Source organism: Pleurodeles waltl, chromosome 5, assembly GCF_031143425.1.
Source record: "Pleurodeles waltl isolate 20211129_DDA chromosome 5, aPleWal1.hap1.20221129, whole genome shotgun sequence".
Classification (NCBI taxonomy): domain Eukaryota; kingdom Metazoa; phylum Chordata; class Amphibia; order Caudata; family Salamandridae; genus Pleurodeles; species Pleurodeles waltl.
Window position 1 is genome coordinate 575,027,480 of NC_090444.1, and position 18,186 is coordinate 575,045,665.

General features: G+C 47.7%; 1 protein-coding gene across 2 annotated transcripts in view; it reads right to left on the minus strand.

Moving 5' to 3' along the window:
• USP34 (ubiquitin specific peptidase 34) overlaps window positions 1-18,186 on the minus strand; it is a 1,940,069-nt gene that overhangs the window by 876,827 nt on the left and 1,045,056 nt on the right. For both annotated transcript variants that reach the window (XM_069234398.1, XM_069234397.1), the window contains one exon: window positions 8,998-9,170. In XM_069234398.1, the coding sequence (XP_069090499.1) occupies window positions 8,998-9,170 (173 nt within the window). The remainder of the gene's footprint in view (window positions 1-8,997; window positions 9,171-18,186) is intronic.

The window sequence follows — 18,186 nt, forward strand, 5'->3', positions numbered from 1 at the left end:
AGTCACTTGTGTCCAGCCCACATCAGATAGTGAACTTGGCCGCGTCTCTCCTAATCCACAACCGCTTGGGAAATAAGAGTCCGGGCCTCCTCCGGTATCTGTGGAAAGATGTGCGCGACCGTATCCCACAGGGAGGGAGTATAATGTCCCGAAAGGCATGTGGTGTTCACTGACCGCAACCCCAGACTGGAGGAAGAAAACATCTTCTTCCCAAGTGTAGGAGGCTGGCCTGGCTTATAGTGGGTACCTTGTGGTACTTATACCTTGTGCCAGGTCCAGTTGCCCCTTATTAGTAGAATAGAGGTGTTCTAGCAGCTTAGGCTGATAGAGGTAGCTATAGCAGAGCAGCTTAGGCTGAACTAGGAGACATGCAAAGCTCCTACTATACCACTTATATCATATAGCACTATATCATAAGAAAACACAATACTCAGAGTTACTAAAAATAAAGGTACTTTCTTTTAGTGACAATATGCCAAAAGTATCTCAGAGGATATACTCCCTTAGGAGGTAAGTAATATACACAAAATATATACACACAAACCAAAATCAGGTAAGTAACAGTTAGAAAAGTAGTGCAAACAATGTAGAAAACAATAGAATGCAATAGGGAGAAATAGGCCTAGGGGCAACACAAACCATATACTCCAAAAGTGGAATGCGAACCACGAATAGACCCCAGGCCTAGTGTAGTGTGTAGAGGGTCGGTGGGAGTGTAAGAAAACACTAAGGGTGTCCAAGATACCCCACCCCAAGACCCAGAAAAGTAGGAGTAAAGTTACCCTATTACCCCAGAATGACAGTAAAGTTGAGATAGCGTTTTCTGCAAGGACAACAACTGACTGCAAAGCACAGAAGATGGATTCCTGGACCTGAGGACCATTAAAGGAAGGGGACCAAGTCTAAGAGTCACGGAAGTGACCAGGGGGAAGAAGGAGCCCACTAAACCCCGGATGAAGGTGCAAAAGGGCTGCCTCCGGGTGGAAGAAGCCGAAGATTCTGCAACAACAGAAGGTGCCAGGAACTTCTCCTTTGGTCAGAAGATGTCCCACGGCTTGCTGGGGGATGCAGAGTTGTTTCCACGCAGAAAAACTGCAAACAAGCTTTGCTAACTGCAAGAGTTGCAGTTGAGGATTTTGGGTGCTGCCAGGGCCCAGGAAGGACCAGGAGGTCACATTTTGGAGGAGGAGACAGAGGGGGCGCTCAGCAACACAGAGCCCACGCAAACGCAGGCAGAACCCGCAGAAGCACCTGAACAGGCACTTAGAAGATCTGAGGGCGACGGTCGACTCAGAGCAACAAAGGAGGGTCCCACGACGTCGGAGTCCAACTCAGCGAGTTGGGCAATGCAGGACGGAGTGCTGGGGACCTCGGCTAGGCTGTGCACAAAGGAAGTCTTGCAAAAGTGCACAGAAGCCCGAGCAGTTGCAGTTCACGCAGTACACAGGATTACTGTCTGGGGTGGGGAGGCAAGGACTTACCTCCACCAAATTTGGACAGAAGGGCCACTGGACTGTCGAAGACACTTGGACCCAGCTCCTGTGTTCCAGGGACCACGCTCGTCAGGATGAGAGGGGACCCAAAGGACCGGTGATGCAGAAGTTTGGTGCCTCCGTTAGCAGGGGGAATATTCAGTCGACCCACAGGAGATTTCTTGTTGGCTTCCAGTGCAGGGTGAAGGCAGACAGCCCTCAGAGCATGTACGACCAAAAAACAGTCGAGAAAGCCGGCAGGATGAGGCGCTACAATGTTGCTGATAGTCTTCTTGCTACTTTGTTGCGGTTATGCAGGCATACTGGAGCAGTCAGCGGTTGATCCTTGGCAGAAATCCAAGAGGGAAGTGCAGAGGAACTCTGGTGAGCTCTTGCATTCGTTATCTAGTGAGATGCCCACAGGAGAGACCCTAAATAGCCCACAGAGAAAGGTAAGCACCTATCAGGAGGGGTCTCTGACGTCACCTGCTGGCACTGGCCACTCAGGGCTGTCCATTGTGCCCTCACACCTCTGCATTCAAGATGGCAGAGGTCTGGGACACACTGGAGGAGCTCTGGGCACCTCCCCTGGGAAGTGCTGGTCAGGGGAGTGGTCACTTCCCTTTCCTTTGTCCAGTTTCGCACCAGAGCAGGGGTGGGGGGATCCCTGAACCGGTGTAGACTGGCTTATGCAAGGAGGGCACCATCTGTGCCCATCAAAGCATTTCCAGAGGCCAGGAGAGGCTACTCCTCCTAGGCCCTTCACACCTATTTCCAAAGGGAGAGGGTGTAGCACCCTCTCTGAGGAAATTCTTTGTTCTGCCTTCCTGGGACCAGGCTGCCCAGGCCCCAGGGGGGCAGAAATCTGTCTGAGGGGTTGGCAGCAGTGGTAGCTGCAGAGGAGACCCCGGAAAGTTAGTTTGGGTGTACCCGGGCTGTATGCTGGAGACCCGGGAATGCCTGGAATTGTCCCCCCAATACCAGAATGGTATTGGGGGGACAATTCCATGATCCTAGACATGTTACATGGCCATGTTCGGAGTTACCATTGTGACGCTACATATAGGTGTTGACCTATATGTAGTGCACGCGTGTAATGGTGTCCCCGCACTTACAAAGTCGGTATTTGCCCTGAACAATGTGGGGGCAACTTGGCTAGTGCCAGGGTGCCCACACACTAAGTAACTTTGCACCTAACCTTCACCAAGTGAGGGTTAGACATATAGGTTACTTATAAGTTACTTAAGTGCAGTGTAAAATGGCTGTGAAATAACGTGGACGTTATTTCACTCAGGCTGCAGTGGCAGTCCTGTGTAAGAATTGTCTGAGCTCCTTATGGGTGGCAAAAGACATGCTGCAGCCCATAGAGATCGCCTGGAACCCCAATACCCTTGGTACCTAGGTACCAAATACAAGGTAATTATAAGGGTGTTCCAGTGTGCCAATCAGAATTGGTAAAATTAGTCACTAGCCTGCAGTGACAATTTTAAAAGTAGAGAGAGCATAAACACTGAGGTTCTGGTTAGCAGAGCCTCAGTGATACAGTTAGGCACCACAGAGAACACATACAGGGCATACTTTATGAGCACTGGGGTCCTGGCTAGCAGGATCCCAGTGACACATAGGCAAAAACAAACATACATACAGTAAAAACATGCCAGGCAAGATGGTACTTTCCTACACAAAGTTGGTCCAGTCTCCGATTCCCGATCTGGAGGTGCGGAAGGGAATGTGCCAGATGACGAGGATGCCTGGATAACAAGGCTTTCAGGTGTGGGGTGTTGGGACAGGAATTTAGAGTTGTTGAGGGTGGGCTGATGACGGCATGCAATTGCCCTGTTCACAGGAGCCCCTGTGCTGGGTCTGGACCTCGTACCCAGAATTACATCAGTGAGGGCTTCACTGAAAGGAAGGAGAGGCTGCAACGTGGAAGCCCTGGTTGAAGCACCTCTGTCAGGAGATTAGACCTGGCTTCAGCAGTAGGTAGCTGAAATCCATGGACCTCAGCTGCCCTACTGACCACCATAGAATAAGTGGCTCCCTCCACCGTAGCCAGAGTAGGAGTAGAAAGCATGCCAGAGTCTGGCGAAGGATCCAGACCACTTGCCTTGCCCTATTCCTGCGCCCAGTCCATACTGGGGTTGTCCTGGTATTCATAAGGGTCCAGGGACCCCTCCAATCCTTCCCCGTGTTCATACCCAAAAGAATAAGAGTCTGAATCCAAACTAGGGGGAAGAGACCTACTTTGAGTCGTCGGGATTAGGATCAGGTCAAAGTCAATCGTGGGCACAACTGACCTCGGGAGCGTCGCCGGTCGAACCGACGCTGGGGAAGGTCTTGAATTTATGACCGGCCTCAGTACAGATCTATTAGCGGATCCGGAGGGGGCCTCAGTGGAACCCAAAATGTTCCCAGCCGAACCCCCAGTGCCAGAAGGCACCAAAAGGGGGTCTGACTGCCCAAAAATAAGACGCATGGCCTAATAGAATTCTTTCAATTGGTCAGGGGTCGCTCAACGTCTAGGAAAGTTGGGGAGGCACGGAGCGGACCCAGAAGTAGGGTCGGAGGACGAGGCCTAGAGCGTCTACGCTCCTCCTGCGTCGCATCAGCCGAGTGACGGGGTGAAACCGAAGGATGCCTAGCCATCTTCAACAACTTCGTCTTACTTGAGTGATGCAAAGCGGAGGACGACGAGTGGTGGTTAATCAGCGAGCGGTCTCAAGACTTTTCTCTCGAGTGAGACCGGGATCGATGAGCATTCTAGCGCCGGGCTGCCATAAGCTTGAGCGAGCATTTCTTCAAGGCCTTCGGGTGCATGGCCTGGCACTCGGAGCACAACTTTAGGTCACAAACACACACGGTCCTGCTCCTTTACCGACATCATGCGGTGACAAGCCTCTCAAGGCTTGAAACCGGTCTTCGGGGACATCCTCGATGCATCATAAACTTCACCAAAAGCTCAACAAAAGTGTTGAGGTGGGTCAAAAATTGACTTAGGGTAGCTCTCTCCGGAACAGCGCATGGCGCGGAAAGAAAAGAAGCGATGTCACTGTGCTGAGGCGGTGTCTATATATGACTCCTGATGTCATCACGGCAACCACGACGCCAACAACACCTGTGGAATGGACCAACTCCACCTAACGACGCTTAAGGGTACTGCACGAAGAAAAATCTCCTGATCCAGTCTGACTCATGGAGGAAATTCTAAGGTAAGGAATCTGCAACTAGAACATGTCTCTACCAGATAACTTGTTACCGAAGGTAAGTAACTTATTCATTATGTCTTCACCTCATAGTAGTAGTTGTCTCCCTTGTCACCTATGTATGTTTTATCTAGGTTTGTACTGCTGTACTCTTTAATTGAAAATTGCAATATATATTTTTCTTTAAAAATGTCAAATGTACCATTTGTCGCTGGACTCTCACAATTTGATGGCTTTAATATGCAAGACCCCACATTATTTTCAGAACTAGGAAGCGTTGCTTTGTCCACAGACACCACAAGCACACCTTGTGAAGGTCAGAAATGGACATTTGCTAGTGGCAGGATAGGCACTGATCAAACACGATTTTTTCGAAGGTGACTTCGTCCCAGCACTGCAGATAAACACATTTTGTGAGGATGTAGGAAGCCGGCTCTGCATATACTATATCAAAATGAGATTTAGTGCACACCGAATCCAGTGGCTCCCCAGAGGTTTAACAGAGGCTAAAGTAGATAATACTCATGTTCTCTTTGTTGTAGTGTGGGCAGGCAGTTAGGCTTACCAGAGGGTACTGCAAAGCATTTGCTGTACAAACAGGTAGTAAATGAAGCACACACTCATTGACTAACTTCAGGCCAATTGATTTTATACAGCAAAAATATATTTTGGTACTATATTTCTGGAGCCACAAGATTCAGTTTGCAAGTAAGTATATTTGCAAGTAAGTAGCAAGGATATATATCAATACCACTTTGTTTCAATTAGGCAAGTAACCGGTTTTCAAGAAAATTGCAAATATTGGTTTTAAAAGTTGACACTGCAATTTTCAAAAACAGTCCTGGGGGAAGGAAAGTTAGTATAGTTTCGAGGTAAGTACAAGAATTACAGTTCCATTCTCCAGGGTTTACGATGTCCAGAGGTGGGGTTTCAAGTTAACCTCAAACACGCATCACTAGCAACACGGGACCAGAGGGGTGCAGAGATCAAAGTGGCTGCAAGTTTTAAAATGGGCTCCTATGTAGACTGGGGGCACTCGGAATTGGATCTGCCAGCAGGTAAGTACTCGCGTCTTCGGAGGGGTGACCTGGGAGATTCAGGGGAGCACAGGTCAGCACCCATCACACACCCTCAGCAGTGTAGGGGCGGCTGTGTGCATGATGCAAACTCAGCCTTGGGCTTCCAAAGCTTTAGCATAGGGGGACCCTGGGGGTCACAAGTAGGCTGCAGGATGGGTCCAGGTAAGTTGGTTCAGGGAAACCACAGGTGGGACAACAAGTAGGGCTGCATACTGAATGTTGCTGGACCAGTGGTCTGATTCCTCGAGGCCGGGGGGCATCCAGATTAAGGCTGCAGGCATTGTTGTGTTGGTCAGTACGGATTAACTCAGGGTGGACACAAGGTCAGAATCACCTGGGGGCCTGCTCTGGAATGGTGGTCAACCTGGAAACGGGCCGTGGGTGCAGAGTGGGCAGGACTTGCGGATCCGGGCCAGTTCTGGAGTCCTCTGCTGGAGTTTCTTTCTGGACAGGGCCGCTGTCCAAGGGGGATCCTGCTCCTCTGGTGTGCAGGCATTTCTCTAGCACCTCTTAACAGGTCGCTGGTCCTGCAGGATGCATCACCTTTTTGCAACAGGAGCTGCAGAAGCTGGAGACAGACCAGTAGGGGTAGGGCCAAATCAGTTAGCGACTTCAGTCTTCTCTGCTGGGGGTCAGCTTAGCAGTCCTTCTTTGTTCTTGTCGTATTCTTGAGGTCACCAGGAATCTCCCAAACTAGGTTCAGGGGAGTCCTTAATCCTGGATTTGGGGGTATTACAAGGGTCAGAGGGCAGTAGCCAGTAGCTACTGTCCCAGAGGGTGGCTACACACTTCTGGTGTCCACTCCCTTTGGGGAGGGGGTCACAGACCTAACCCTATTGGTCCCTGTCCTCCAAACCAATATGGAGGATTGTGCATGGAGGGGGACACTTCAGCTCTGGACACCTAAGGGGTGGTCCCAGCTGAAGTGGTCACTCCTCATGTGTTTCCTAACTTTCCCGTCGACCTGCCGCCAAAAGAGGGGCTTTGTCCAGGGGGTGGGCATCTTCACTAGCTGAAGTGCCCTGGTGCACTGTAACAAGAAGCTTGAGCCTTTGAGGCTCACCATCAGATGTTACAGATCCTGCAGGGGGGAGGTGTGAAGCACCTCCACCCAGTTCAGGCTTTGTTTTTGGCCACAGAGAGCACAAAGGCTCCCACCCCATGTGGTCAGAAACTTGTCTGGAAGTGGTAGGCTGGCACAGACCTGTCAGTCCTGAACTAGAAGCTTGGTAAAAAGGAGGCACGCCTAAGAAGTTCAATAAATCCAACACTGGCATCAGTGCGGGTTTATTGTGCTGAGACATTTGATACCAAATTTCCCAGACTTCAGTGAAGCCATCATGGAGCTGTGGAGTAATGACAACCTCCCAGCCCATATTCTTAGTATGCCCATAGTGCACTTACAATGTCTAGGAATAGACTTAGACACTGTAGGGGCATATTGCTCATGCTGCTGTGCCCTCACCTGTGGTATAGTCCACCCTTCCTTAGGGCTGTACGACCTTCTAGAGTGTGACCTACCCTTGCCACAGGCAGTGGTTTGTGGGCATGGCACCCTGATAGGGGTGCCATATCGACTTTGTCTTCTCCCCACCAACACACACAAGCTTCAATGGCATGTGCTTGGTGCGGGGTCCCCTAGGGTAGCATAATACATGCTGCAGCCCTTTGGGACCTTCCCTGGCCACAGAGACCACAATGGGTATCTTTTAAATGGGACTTAACTGTGTGGCGGGGGTGTGCCAATTGTGGAAACAGTAGTTTAGGGAAAGAACATTGGTGCTGGGTCCTGGTTAGCAGGCTCCCAGCACACTCTCAGTCAAGTCAGCATCAATATCAAGCAAAAGGTGTTTGTATGGGGGGGGAGTAACCATGCCAAAAGAGGCACTTTCCTACAGAAGAGCACTAGGGATCAGAGTTGAAGAGTGAGGAAAAAAGGAGCTGAAGTTGCTGCAATAGAGTGGCACTATTATAGCTCTGATGATGTCTAGTCTGGAGTGGTGGGTGGCATTGAGGCAGAGTCGAGGGGCCAGCTAATGGAGCAGGAGAGCGGTTTCAATTTTTCGGGCTCCAATCAGACATCTAGGAAGATTTGCAAGGTCAGGAATTACAACAACATTTTTATTTAGGTGGAGCTCTTTTTTAGGAGTCAAAGTAGTCTGAATCAGTGGTCCTACAGATACTCAAAACCAACCCACAGGGTTTAACCTCCACCGTTTCGCGAAATACTACACCGCTTCACAGACAGAACCCTCAGTAACTCCTAGAATTTTGACTGGGAGTGGAGGTGGCACGAGTAACAATAATCTCTATTACTTCTGCATAGCTGGACAATACCATAAAATATCGAAAAAATCATATTCAAGTCTTAAAAAAAACATTCTTTAATTTTAATAAAACTGCATATTACACAATACAATTCAAAATACATTGAGAACATATTTGATCAATTTGACATGAACATCATATTTTCTTTCATAACATCATTGAAATGCAATGTTGTGAATTATACGAAAACAGTCAACCTATTTTTTTGTGGTATACATTAAAATAACAAATTTCTTCAGGGCACTATTTCTTATATGTGTTTCTTCGCTGAAGTCCCCATCTAGAGTAATCATCATCTCTCATTCCACCTTATGATAACACAGTTCACATGTGAAAGTCACAAGTATACAAAGGCAACTTTTGTATCCTATAGTATCCTTCAATTGGGTTTAGCCTTAGTTATTACTACGAATTACCGCGCATAATAGCATGAGTTGGATTATATTTGTCCGAGCATTGATTCAAAACATGCAGCTCTGATCATAAGCATGTTCATGTAAGAAGTGGTTATTTTGATATATACATATAATAATACGTAAAACACGCTCTAGCTCATTTCTGATATAAAAGAATACTGGATGTGAATTATATTACGGGAGAAAGGACATTTATGTCAAAATGATCAAATATGTTTTCATTTTATTTCGAACTGTAAATTTTAAATATAATTCTGTACAAATTACTTGGATATGATTTTGTGATATTTATATAGTATTTTTCAACTAGCAGAATTAATAGAGATACATGATACCACCCCTCCCCTCAATTAATGAACTTATTGCGGGTTCTTTAAGTGAAGCTTCTTTAATATTCTTATTTAGGGTTACTCACATGAAGAAAAGGGTATTTTCAAATAAAGACAACAAGAGTTAAAAAGTGCGACCGAGGGCTTAAGATAGCTAGCAAAAGTCTTACCTTCTCTGCTTTCCTTCTTTCCCATAAGAAAGTCTTCAGTGTATGGTGTCATATCCAGTCGCAGAGGAAAAGAGAAGTGTGTGTTGACTTTCTCCTTCATCATTGTTACCATATTAAATGTGTATCGCATAGTATTAAAGCTTAAGATTCGTGGTAATTTCTTGAAACATGCCCTAAGTACAAATAGCAGGATTTAAAAATAAATATCTTATTTTTCGAGTAACAACTTACATCATTAAAGTAGGTGAAAAATAAAAGTAAAGAGATAGGATATTATTCATGTATGTAAAGGAGTAACCCTACACCATACAGTAAATCTGGGCCTATGACCATAGAATACATTCATTTTAAATTCTCTAGTATCACAGTGTCAGCACTAAAAGATAACAAACTTAGTTATATATCTATATAAATACCCTTTTGAAATGGCAATGCAGGCAAAATGTTGACATTTGGAAAAACAGAACACTAGGTTTACAAGTTTGAGACCTGGGAGGAAATTAAGGTAACTATTAATAGACCTGCCCCATTAGCAAAGAACACAATTTATTATAGACGTCCCGTAATTTTTACACATTTTTTCATTCCAGTTGTACAGAGACATTGGCCTATCCTTAATAGTGCGGGAGAATCATTAGAACGTCCTCTATTCTCCTTTAAGAGAACACAGAATATAAAAGACTTAGTAGTCCATACGAGACCTGCAACCCGCCAGTATTCTGACACCATCAGTGTTAAGCAGTGGTTGGGAGTCAAAGGACACCACCCCTGTGGTGGGTGTAATGTTTGCCTGTTTACCATCAGCACACAGGAGTTGGACCTGGGTGAACCCAGGAAATGGCAATTAAGATCACATACTAATTGCCGTACAAGAGATTGCATATGCATGATTATGTGCCCTTGCAATCTGAAATACATAGGTATGACAACTAGAATGGTTAAAATACGAATCAATGAACATCGTAGTACTATCAGGTGCAAGAGATCTTCGACAAAACTGACCAACCACTACACTGAGAAACACCACACTCCCGGTGACCTCCGGTGGGTTATTATGGAAACTATTAGAGACAATAGAGACTGCGCACTAGGCTATTTGAGAAAGAACAACCTTGGGTTTTCAGGTTGAAGACTCATATAACTGGACTCAACAATGAGATTCCCTGGACCAATTTTATCCATAAGTAGTTATACCCCTCTTTTTGGTCCTGTTGACCTCCTTGAGATGTTCTCTCCATATCTTTTGCCATACTATGGTCTTGATACTATCCACGTTCTGACTCTCTCACTTCTCTATGGATTATATATCTCTATATTCTATTTTTAGAAATGAACATCCTTTGCATTTCTGATTAGATATCCCTAAGTGTATTAACCTCTTCTGATACTACTCTGCTGTAGCTTGGGATTTCTACCCTTTATATATGGCCGGAACTGTCTCCGTGTCCCTTCTTTGTGTCCATTACTCGCCTTTGGTTACAGTCCCTTTTCTATTTCATTTCTCCACTGCATGCAGCTTCCCTTTAAAAGCTCCACCCACTGATTACCTCTGGTCGTTCCGGGAATATTCAGAGCGATGTAGGTTTGCCATTGCATGCTGATCTACTGAGAGTAAGTGCATCTTTAGTGGTGTTACGGACTGTTCCTTTTGTTTTATTTTATTACTCGAATTCTAAATGTATTTTGATAATATACAAGAGCTGCCCAGCGCGCGCTTCAGTAGCGAAGTTCGTGACTTTTAGCATTTTTCTATCGTTTTCCGGTAGAGAGATTTTTCTTTCTCACACGCTGCCTCGAGCAATGTCCAGTAACGGTCCATTAACATGGGACCTTTGAGAGGAGGCAGTACGCGAGAGGTACCTCGCGCGCCTTCCTCTCCAAGTAATATCCTTGACGTTTTAACCTCGGCAGTATGCGGGAGCTCGCCCGTACTGCCTTTAATCATGGCCGATACCGGTTTAACGATTCTCGTTCCGGTATTCGGCCTGCGCACCCTCCCTTGTTAAATTTCCTTTCGGCTCTTACATTTTGCCACAGCGCTAGACTATTAACGCGCTTTAGGATGTTTTCACAATACGGACAGCCTAAAAATCCCCAAAGGGATTGTAACCAAATATGAAGAAGGTGATGACATCCCCAAGATGTTCACAGCTTTTGAGAGGGCTTGTGCAACCAGAAAAGTAAACAGATCTCACTGGGGAGCTCTCCTTTGGGAAATGTTCACTGGAAAGTGTAGGGATAGACTCCTCACACTCTCTGGTAAAGATGCAAACTCCTATTACCTCATGAAGGCTACCATGATTGAGGTCTTTGGATTCTCAACTGAGGAGTACAGGATTGGGTTCAGGGGGGCTCACAAAACCTTGAGCCAGACCTGGGTTGATTTTGTTGACTTCTCAGTCAAAACACTAGAAAGTTGGTGTAAGGAAATGCATCCTTGGCAGGGTAGCCCTGACTTTTTCCCTTTGCTGATGCTAAGGTATGATTTGAAAGTGTGCTGGGATGCTGCTAACCAGGCACCAGCACCAGCATTCTTTTCCTAAACTGTACCTTTGTCTCCACAATTGTCACAACCCTGGCACTCAGGTAAGTCCCTTGTAACTGGTACCCCTGGTACCAAGGGCCCTGATGCCAGGGAAGGTCTCTAAGGGCTGCAATATGTCTTATGCCACCCTAGGGACCCCTCACTCAGCACATGCACACTGCTTCACAGCTTGTGTGTGCTGGTGGGGAGAAAAGGACTAAGTCGACATGGCACTCCCCTCCGAGTGCCATGCCAACCTCACACTGCCTGTGGCATAGATAAGTCACCCCTCTAGCAGGCCTTACAGCCCTAAGGCAGGGTGCACTATACCACAGGTGAGGCCATAGCTGCATGAGCACTATGCCCCTACAGTGTCTAAGCCAAACCTTAGACATTTTAAGTGCAGGGTAGCCATAAGTGTATATTGTCTGGGAGTCTGTCAAACACGAACTCCACAGCACCATAATGGCTACACTGAAAACTGTGAAGTTTGGTATCAAACTTCTCAGCACAATAAATGCACACTGATGCCAGTGTGCAATTTATTGTAAAATACACCCAGAGGGCATCTTAGAGATGCCCCCTGAAAACATACCCGAATTCCAGTGTGGGCTGACTAGTTTTTGCCAGCCTGCCACACACCAGACATGTTGTTGGCCACATGGGGAAGAGTGCCTTTGTCCCTCTGTGGCCAGGAACAAAGCCTGTACTAGGTAGAGGTGCTTCTCACCTCCCCCTGCAGGAACTGTAACATCTGGCGGTGAGCCTCAAAGGCTCACCCCCCTTTGTTACAGTGCCACAGGGCATCCCAGCTAGTGGAGATGCCCGCCCCTCTGGCCACTGCCCCCACTTTTGGCGGCAAGGCTGGAGGAGATAATTAGAAAAACAAGGAGGTGTCCCCCTCCAGTCAGGACAGCCCCTAAGGTGTCCTGAGCTGAGGTGACTTTTACTTTTAGAAATCCTCCATCTTGTGGATGGAGGATTCCCCCAATAGGATTAGGATGTGCCCCCTTCCCCGCAGGGAGTAGGCACAAAGAGGGTGTAGCCACCCTCAAGGACAGTAGCCATTGCCTACTGCCCTCCCAGACCTAAACACACCCCTAAATCCAGTATTTAGGGCCCCCCAGAACCGAGGAAGTTGGATTCCTGTAACCTAAAGAAGAAGGACTGCTGACCTGAAGCCCTGCAGTGAAGATGGAGACGACAACTGATTTGGATCCAGCCCCACCGGCCCGTCTCTCAACTTCGATTAAAACTTGAACAGCGACGCATCCAACAGGGACCAGCGACCACTGAAGCCTCAGCGGACTGCCCTGCATCCAAAGGACCAAGAAACTGCCGAGAACAGCGGCCCTGGTCAACAAACTGCAACTTTCTGCAACAAAGAAGCAACTTTAAAGACTCCATGTTTCCCGCCGGAAGCGTGAGACTTTCCACTCTGCACCCTACGCCCCCGGCTCGACCTATGGATTAACAAACACCTCAGGGAGGACTCCCCAGCGACTGCGAGCCCGTGAGTAACCAGAGACGACCCCCCAGAGCCCCCACAGCGACTGCAGAAGAAATCCAGAGGCTCCCCCTGACCGCGCCTGCCTGTAACAAGGGACCCGATGCCTGGAACCAGCACTGCACCCGCAGCCCTCAGGGCCTGAAGCAACCGAACTCCAGTGCAGAAGCGACCCCCAGGTGACCCTCTGCCTAGCCCAGGTGGTGACTACCCAGAGAAGCCCCCCCCCATGCCTGCCTGCATCGTTGAAGAGACCCCCGGGTCTCCCCATTGATTCCTATCTAAAACCCGACGCCTGTTTGCACTCTGCACCTGGCCCCCCCCTGTGCCGCGGAGGGTGTACTTTCTGTGCCTGCTTGTGTACTTACCTGCTGGCAAACTGGAACCGTGGCCGCCCTGTTTCCATTGAAGCCTATGTGTTTTGGGCATCTCTTAAACCTCTGCACCTGACTGTCCCTGAGCTGCTGGTGTGGTAACTTTGGGGTCTCCCTGAACCCCCAACGGTGGGCTACCTTGGACCCAACTTTGAACCCTGTAAGTGTTTTACTTACCTGTGAACTTAACAATTACTTACCTCCCCCAGGAACTGTTGATTTTTGCACTGTGTCCACTTTTAAAATAGCTTATTGCCATTTTTGTCAAAACTGTACATGCTATTGTGATTATTCAAAGTTCCTAGAATACCTGAGTGAAATACCTTTCATTTGAAGTATTGCTTGTAAATCCTGAACCTGTGATTCTTAAAATAAACTAAGAAAATATGTTTTTCTATATAAAAACCTATTGGCCTGGAGTAAGTCTCTGAGTGTGTGTTCCTCATTTATTGCCTGTGTGTGTACAACAAACGCTTAACACTACCCTCTGATAAGCCTACTGCTCGACCATACTACCACAAAATAGAGCATTAGAATTATCTCTTTTTGCCACTATCTTACCTCTAAGGGGAACCCTTGGACTCCGTGCACACTATTTCTCACTTTGAAATAGTATATACAGAGCCAACTTCCTACAGTTGGGTAACTGGCAGTGGTGTAAGTGATTATGATGGGCTGTATAATGTATTTATGAAAGAACATCTGTTAAGTATTAGTTTCAATGACAAACTACATCAACATCTGTTAGACCTAGGTCCTATTTCTCCCCAAGAATTGGGAAAGAAGGCAGACCAGTGGGTCAAGATTAGGGTGACCAAAAGAAAGGGGGTCACAAAGCCTCCTCAGGGGAAGGGTGGTGAGACATCCAAGGACAAAGAGTCTTCTATAGGGCCCCAAAAACCTGCTCAGGAAGGTGGGCCTGAGCCTCTTCACTGTCCACAAATGGGTATAAGGATAAAAACTTTGATCCCAAGAAGGCCTGGTGTCACAACTGTAGACAGTATGGACACCAAACTAGAGACAAGACATGTCCCAAGAAAAGTCCCACAACTACTACTCCAGTTAGCACTGGAATAGCCAGTCTCCAGGTGGGATCAACAGTGTGCCCAGAGCAAATATGAGACCACACTGAAGCCATTCTCAGAGGGCGGGTGGATTTAGCCACCCTTGCTGCCTGGCTGCCTAACATGCAAAAATACAGGCAGCAACTCTTCTTGATAAATGTGAATAAGGTAGAAGCCCTGAGGGATACAGTTGCCACTGTCACCATGGTGAGAGACAAACTGATTTCCGCAGGACAGTACCTGGCTGGAAAGACACATCCAGTCACAAATGCTGACAATGAAACTAAAGTCCATCCCATACCAATGGTAACTTTAGAATGGAGAGGGGTCACTGGCCTGAAACAGGTGGTACTCTCCTCTGCAAACCCAGTAAAGTGTTTGCTAGAGAATTATCTGGAGCCCTCAGCATGGGCTGAGGTAGAGCTCAAGGCCCATGAAGCCACGCTAGGTATCCCTGAACTGGTGTGTGTCAAGACTAGAGCACAATACAGAGCACAGTGTGAAAAAAGTGTTAGAGTCTGGCCCAACCTTCCAAGAGGAAAAGAAAGAAGACCGGGGGATCAGCTCCTTCACAGCACAAGAAACAGAACCTCTCTTCTCAGGAAGATGTTCTATCCCCTGAGGAAACTGAGTCCATGGAACTGGCGCCTTATCAGGTAGAGCTCTTGGGCCCAGGGGGACCCTGAGGGTCTATTGGGAAGATGGACTCATTTACACTGAGGCAAGAGATCCCAAACCTGGTGTCACTAGGAGAGTGGTAGTGCCTCAGGAGTTTAGGGAGTTCATTCTGACCTTAGCCCATGACATTCCCCTTGCTGGGCATTTTGGACAAACCAAGACTTGGGGGAGATTAGTCAACCATTTCTATTGGCCCAATATGTCCCAGAAGGTAAAGGAGTTTTGCAGCTCCTGTGCCACATGTCAAGCCAGTGGTAAGACAGGTGGCCATCCCAAGGCCCCCCTCATTCCAGTTCTAGTGTGGGGGTCCCTTTTGAGAGAGAGGGAGTGGACATAGTGGGTCCACTTGAATCTCCCACAGCATCAGGGAACCAATATATACTGGTAGTAGTGGATCATACTACCAGGTACCTGAGGCAATTCCCCTTAGGTCACTACTGCCCCTGCAGTTCCAAAGCACTCATAGGTATTGTTACCAGAGTGGGATTTCGTAAGGAGGTGATTTCTGACAGAGGTACCAACTTCATGTCAGCTTACCTGAAACACGTGTGGGGTGACTTACAAATTCACCACTCCATACCATCTACAAACCAATGGTCTTGTAGAAAGGTTTAACAAGACACTGAAGGGCATGATGATGGGGCTCCCTGAAAAACTCAAAAGGAGATGGGATGGCCTCTTGCCATGCCTGCTTTTCGTCTACGGAGAGGTGCCACAGAAGGGAGTAGGGTTTTCCCCCTTTTAGCTTCTTTTTGGCCATCGTGCAAGGGAACCACTGGCACTTGTGAAAGAAGGCTGGGAGAGAACTCTTCATCAGCCTGAGCAAGATGTAGTGGACTATGAACTAGGCCTCCGCTCCGGGATGGCAGAGTACATGAAAAAGGCAAGCAAAAACCTTGAAGCCAGTCAACAACTCCAGAAGTTGTGGTATGACCAAAAGGCTGCAATGGTTGAGTTTCAGTCAGGACAGAAAGTCTGGGTTCTGGAGCCTGTGGCTCCCAGGGCACTTCAGGACAGATGGAGTGCCCCTACCCAGTAATAGGAATGAAGAGTCAGGTCACTTACTTAGTAGACCTGGGCACTAGCAGGACACCAAAGAGGGTGATCCATGTTAACCGCAAACTCTACAATGATAGGGCAGACGTAATCATGCTGATGGTTAGTGAACCTCTCCCTGGCCTCCTGTCAACTGACCTTAAAGATGGCTCAGTAGATGGGTTTGTCTACTCAGGCACCCTCTCTGGCCAACAGCAAGCTGACTGCAGGCAAGTCCTACAGCAGTTTGCTGACCTCTTTTCTTTGACCCCTGGTCAGACACACTTGTGTGCCCATGATGTGGACACAGGAGACAGTTTACCTGTCAAGAATAAAATATTCAGACAGTCTGACCAAGTCAAGGAAAGCATCAAGGTGGACGTCCACAAGATGCTGGAATTGGGAGTGATTGAGCACTCTGACAGTTCCTCGGCTAGCCCAATGGTCTTGGTCCCCAAACCTCACACCAAGGATGGAAAGAGAGAGATGAGGTTTTGTGTGGATTACAGAGGGGTTCTTTAAATACCTTTGACTTGACAACAGGATACTGGCAAATCAGAATGGGACCTGGAGCAAAAGAAAAGACACCATTCTCAACACTTGATGGGCATTATCAGTTTACTGTTATGCCCTTTGGCTTAAAGAATGCCCCTGCTGCCTTCCAAAGGTTGGTGAATCAAGTCCCTGCTGGCATGGACTGCTTTAGTGCAGCATATCTAGATGATATTGCGGTCTTTAGCTCCAACTGGCAGGATCACCAGGTCCACCTGAAGAAGGTTTTGCAGGCCCTGTAAGCAGCAGGCCTCTCTATCAAGGCATCCAAATGTCAGATAGGGAAGGGCCCAGTGGTTTACTTGCAACACATTGTAGGTGGAGGCCAAGTTCAGCCATTACAACCCAAGATCCAGACTATTCTCAACTGGAAAGCTCCAAAAACCCACACTCAAGTCAGGGCATTCCTTGGCTTGACTGGCTACTATAGGAGGTTTGTGAAGGGATATGGATCAATAGTGACACCCCTCACGGAACTTACCTCCAAGAAAATGCCTAGAAAGGTTAACTGGACCTTGGACTGTCAAAAGGCCTTTGATACCCTGGAAGAAGCTATGTGCTCAGCACCAGTTTTGAAAGCTCCATATTATTAAAAGCAATTCATTGAGCAGACTGATGCCTCTGAACATGGGATAGGAGCAGTTCTATCTCAATCCACTGATGATGGCCTTGACCAGCCTGTTGCTTTTATTAGCAGGATTTACTCCCCAGGGAGCAGCGATGGAGTGCCATTGAGAGGGAGGTCTTTGCTGTGGTTTGGTCCCTGAAGAAGTTGAGACCATAACTGTTTGGTACTTACTTCATAATTCAAACTGACCACAGACCTCTCAGATGGCTCATGCAAATTAAAGGAGAAAACCCTAAACTGTTGAGGTGGTCAATATCCCTACAGGGAATGGACTTTGTAGTGAAACACAGGCCTGGGACTACCCATGCCAATGGCTTTCCCAGGTTCTTCCACTAAGAAAATGAAGACTCTTGGGAAAGGTTAGTATCATCATCTTTTGATTGGTGGTGGTGGTTGGGGGGGGGGGGGGGGGGGGGGGGCGGAGGGGGCGGTTGGTAAGGAAAATGCCACTGTTGGCATGGTTACCCCCTAATTTCTGCCTTTTCGTGATGCTAGTTATGATTGAAAGTGTGCTGGGACCCTGCTAACCTGGCCCCAGCACCAGTGTTTTTTCCCTAAACTGTACCTTTGACTCCACAATTGGCACACCCCTGGCACACAGCTAAGTCCCTTGTAAATGGTACCCCTGGTACCAAGGGCCCTGCGGCCAGGGAAGGTCTCTAAGGGCTGCAGATTGTCTTATGCCACCCTGGGGACCCCTCACTCAGCACATGCACACTGCCTCACAGCGTGTGTGCGCTGGTGGGGAGAAAAGACAAAGTCGACATGGTACTCCCCTCAGAGTGCCATGCCCACAACCCACTGCCTGTGGCATAGGTAAGTCGCCC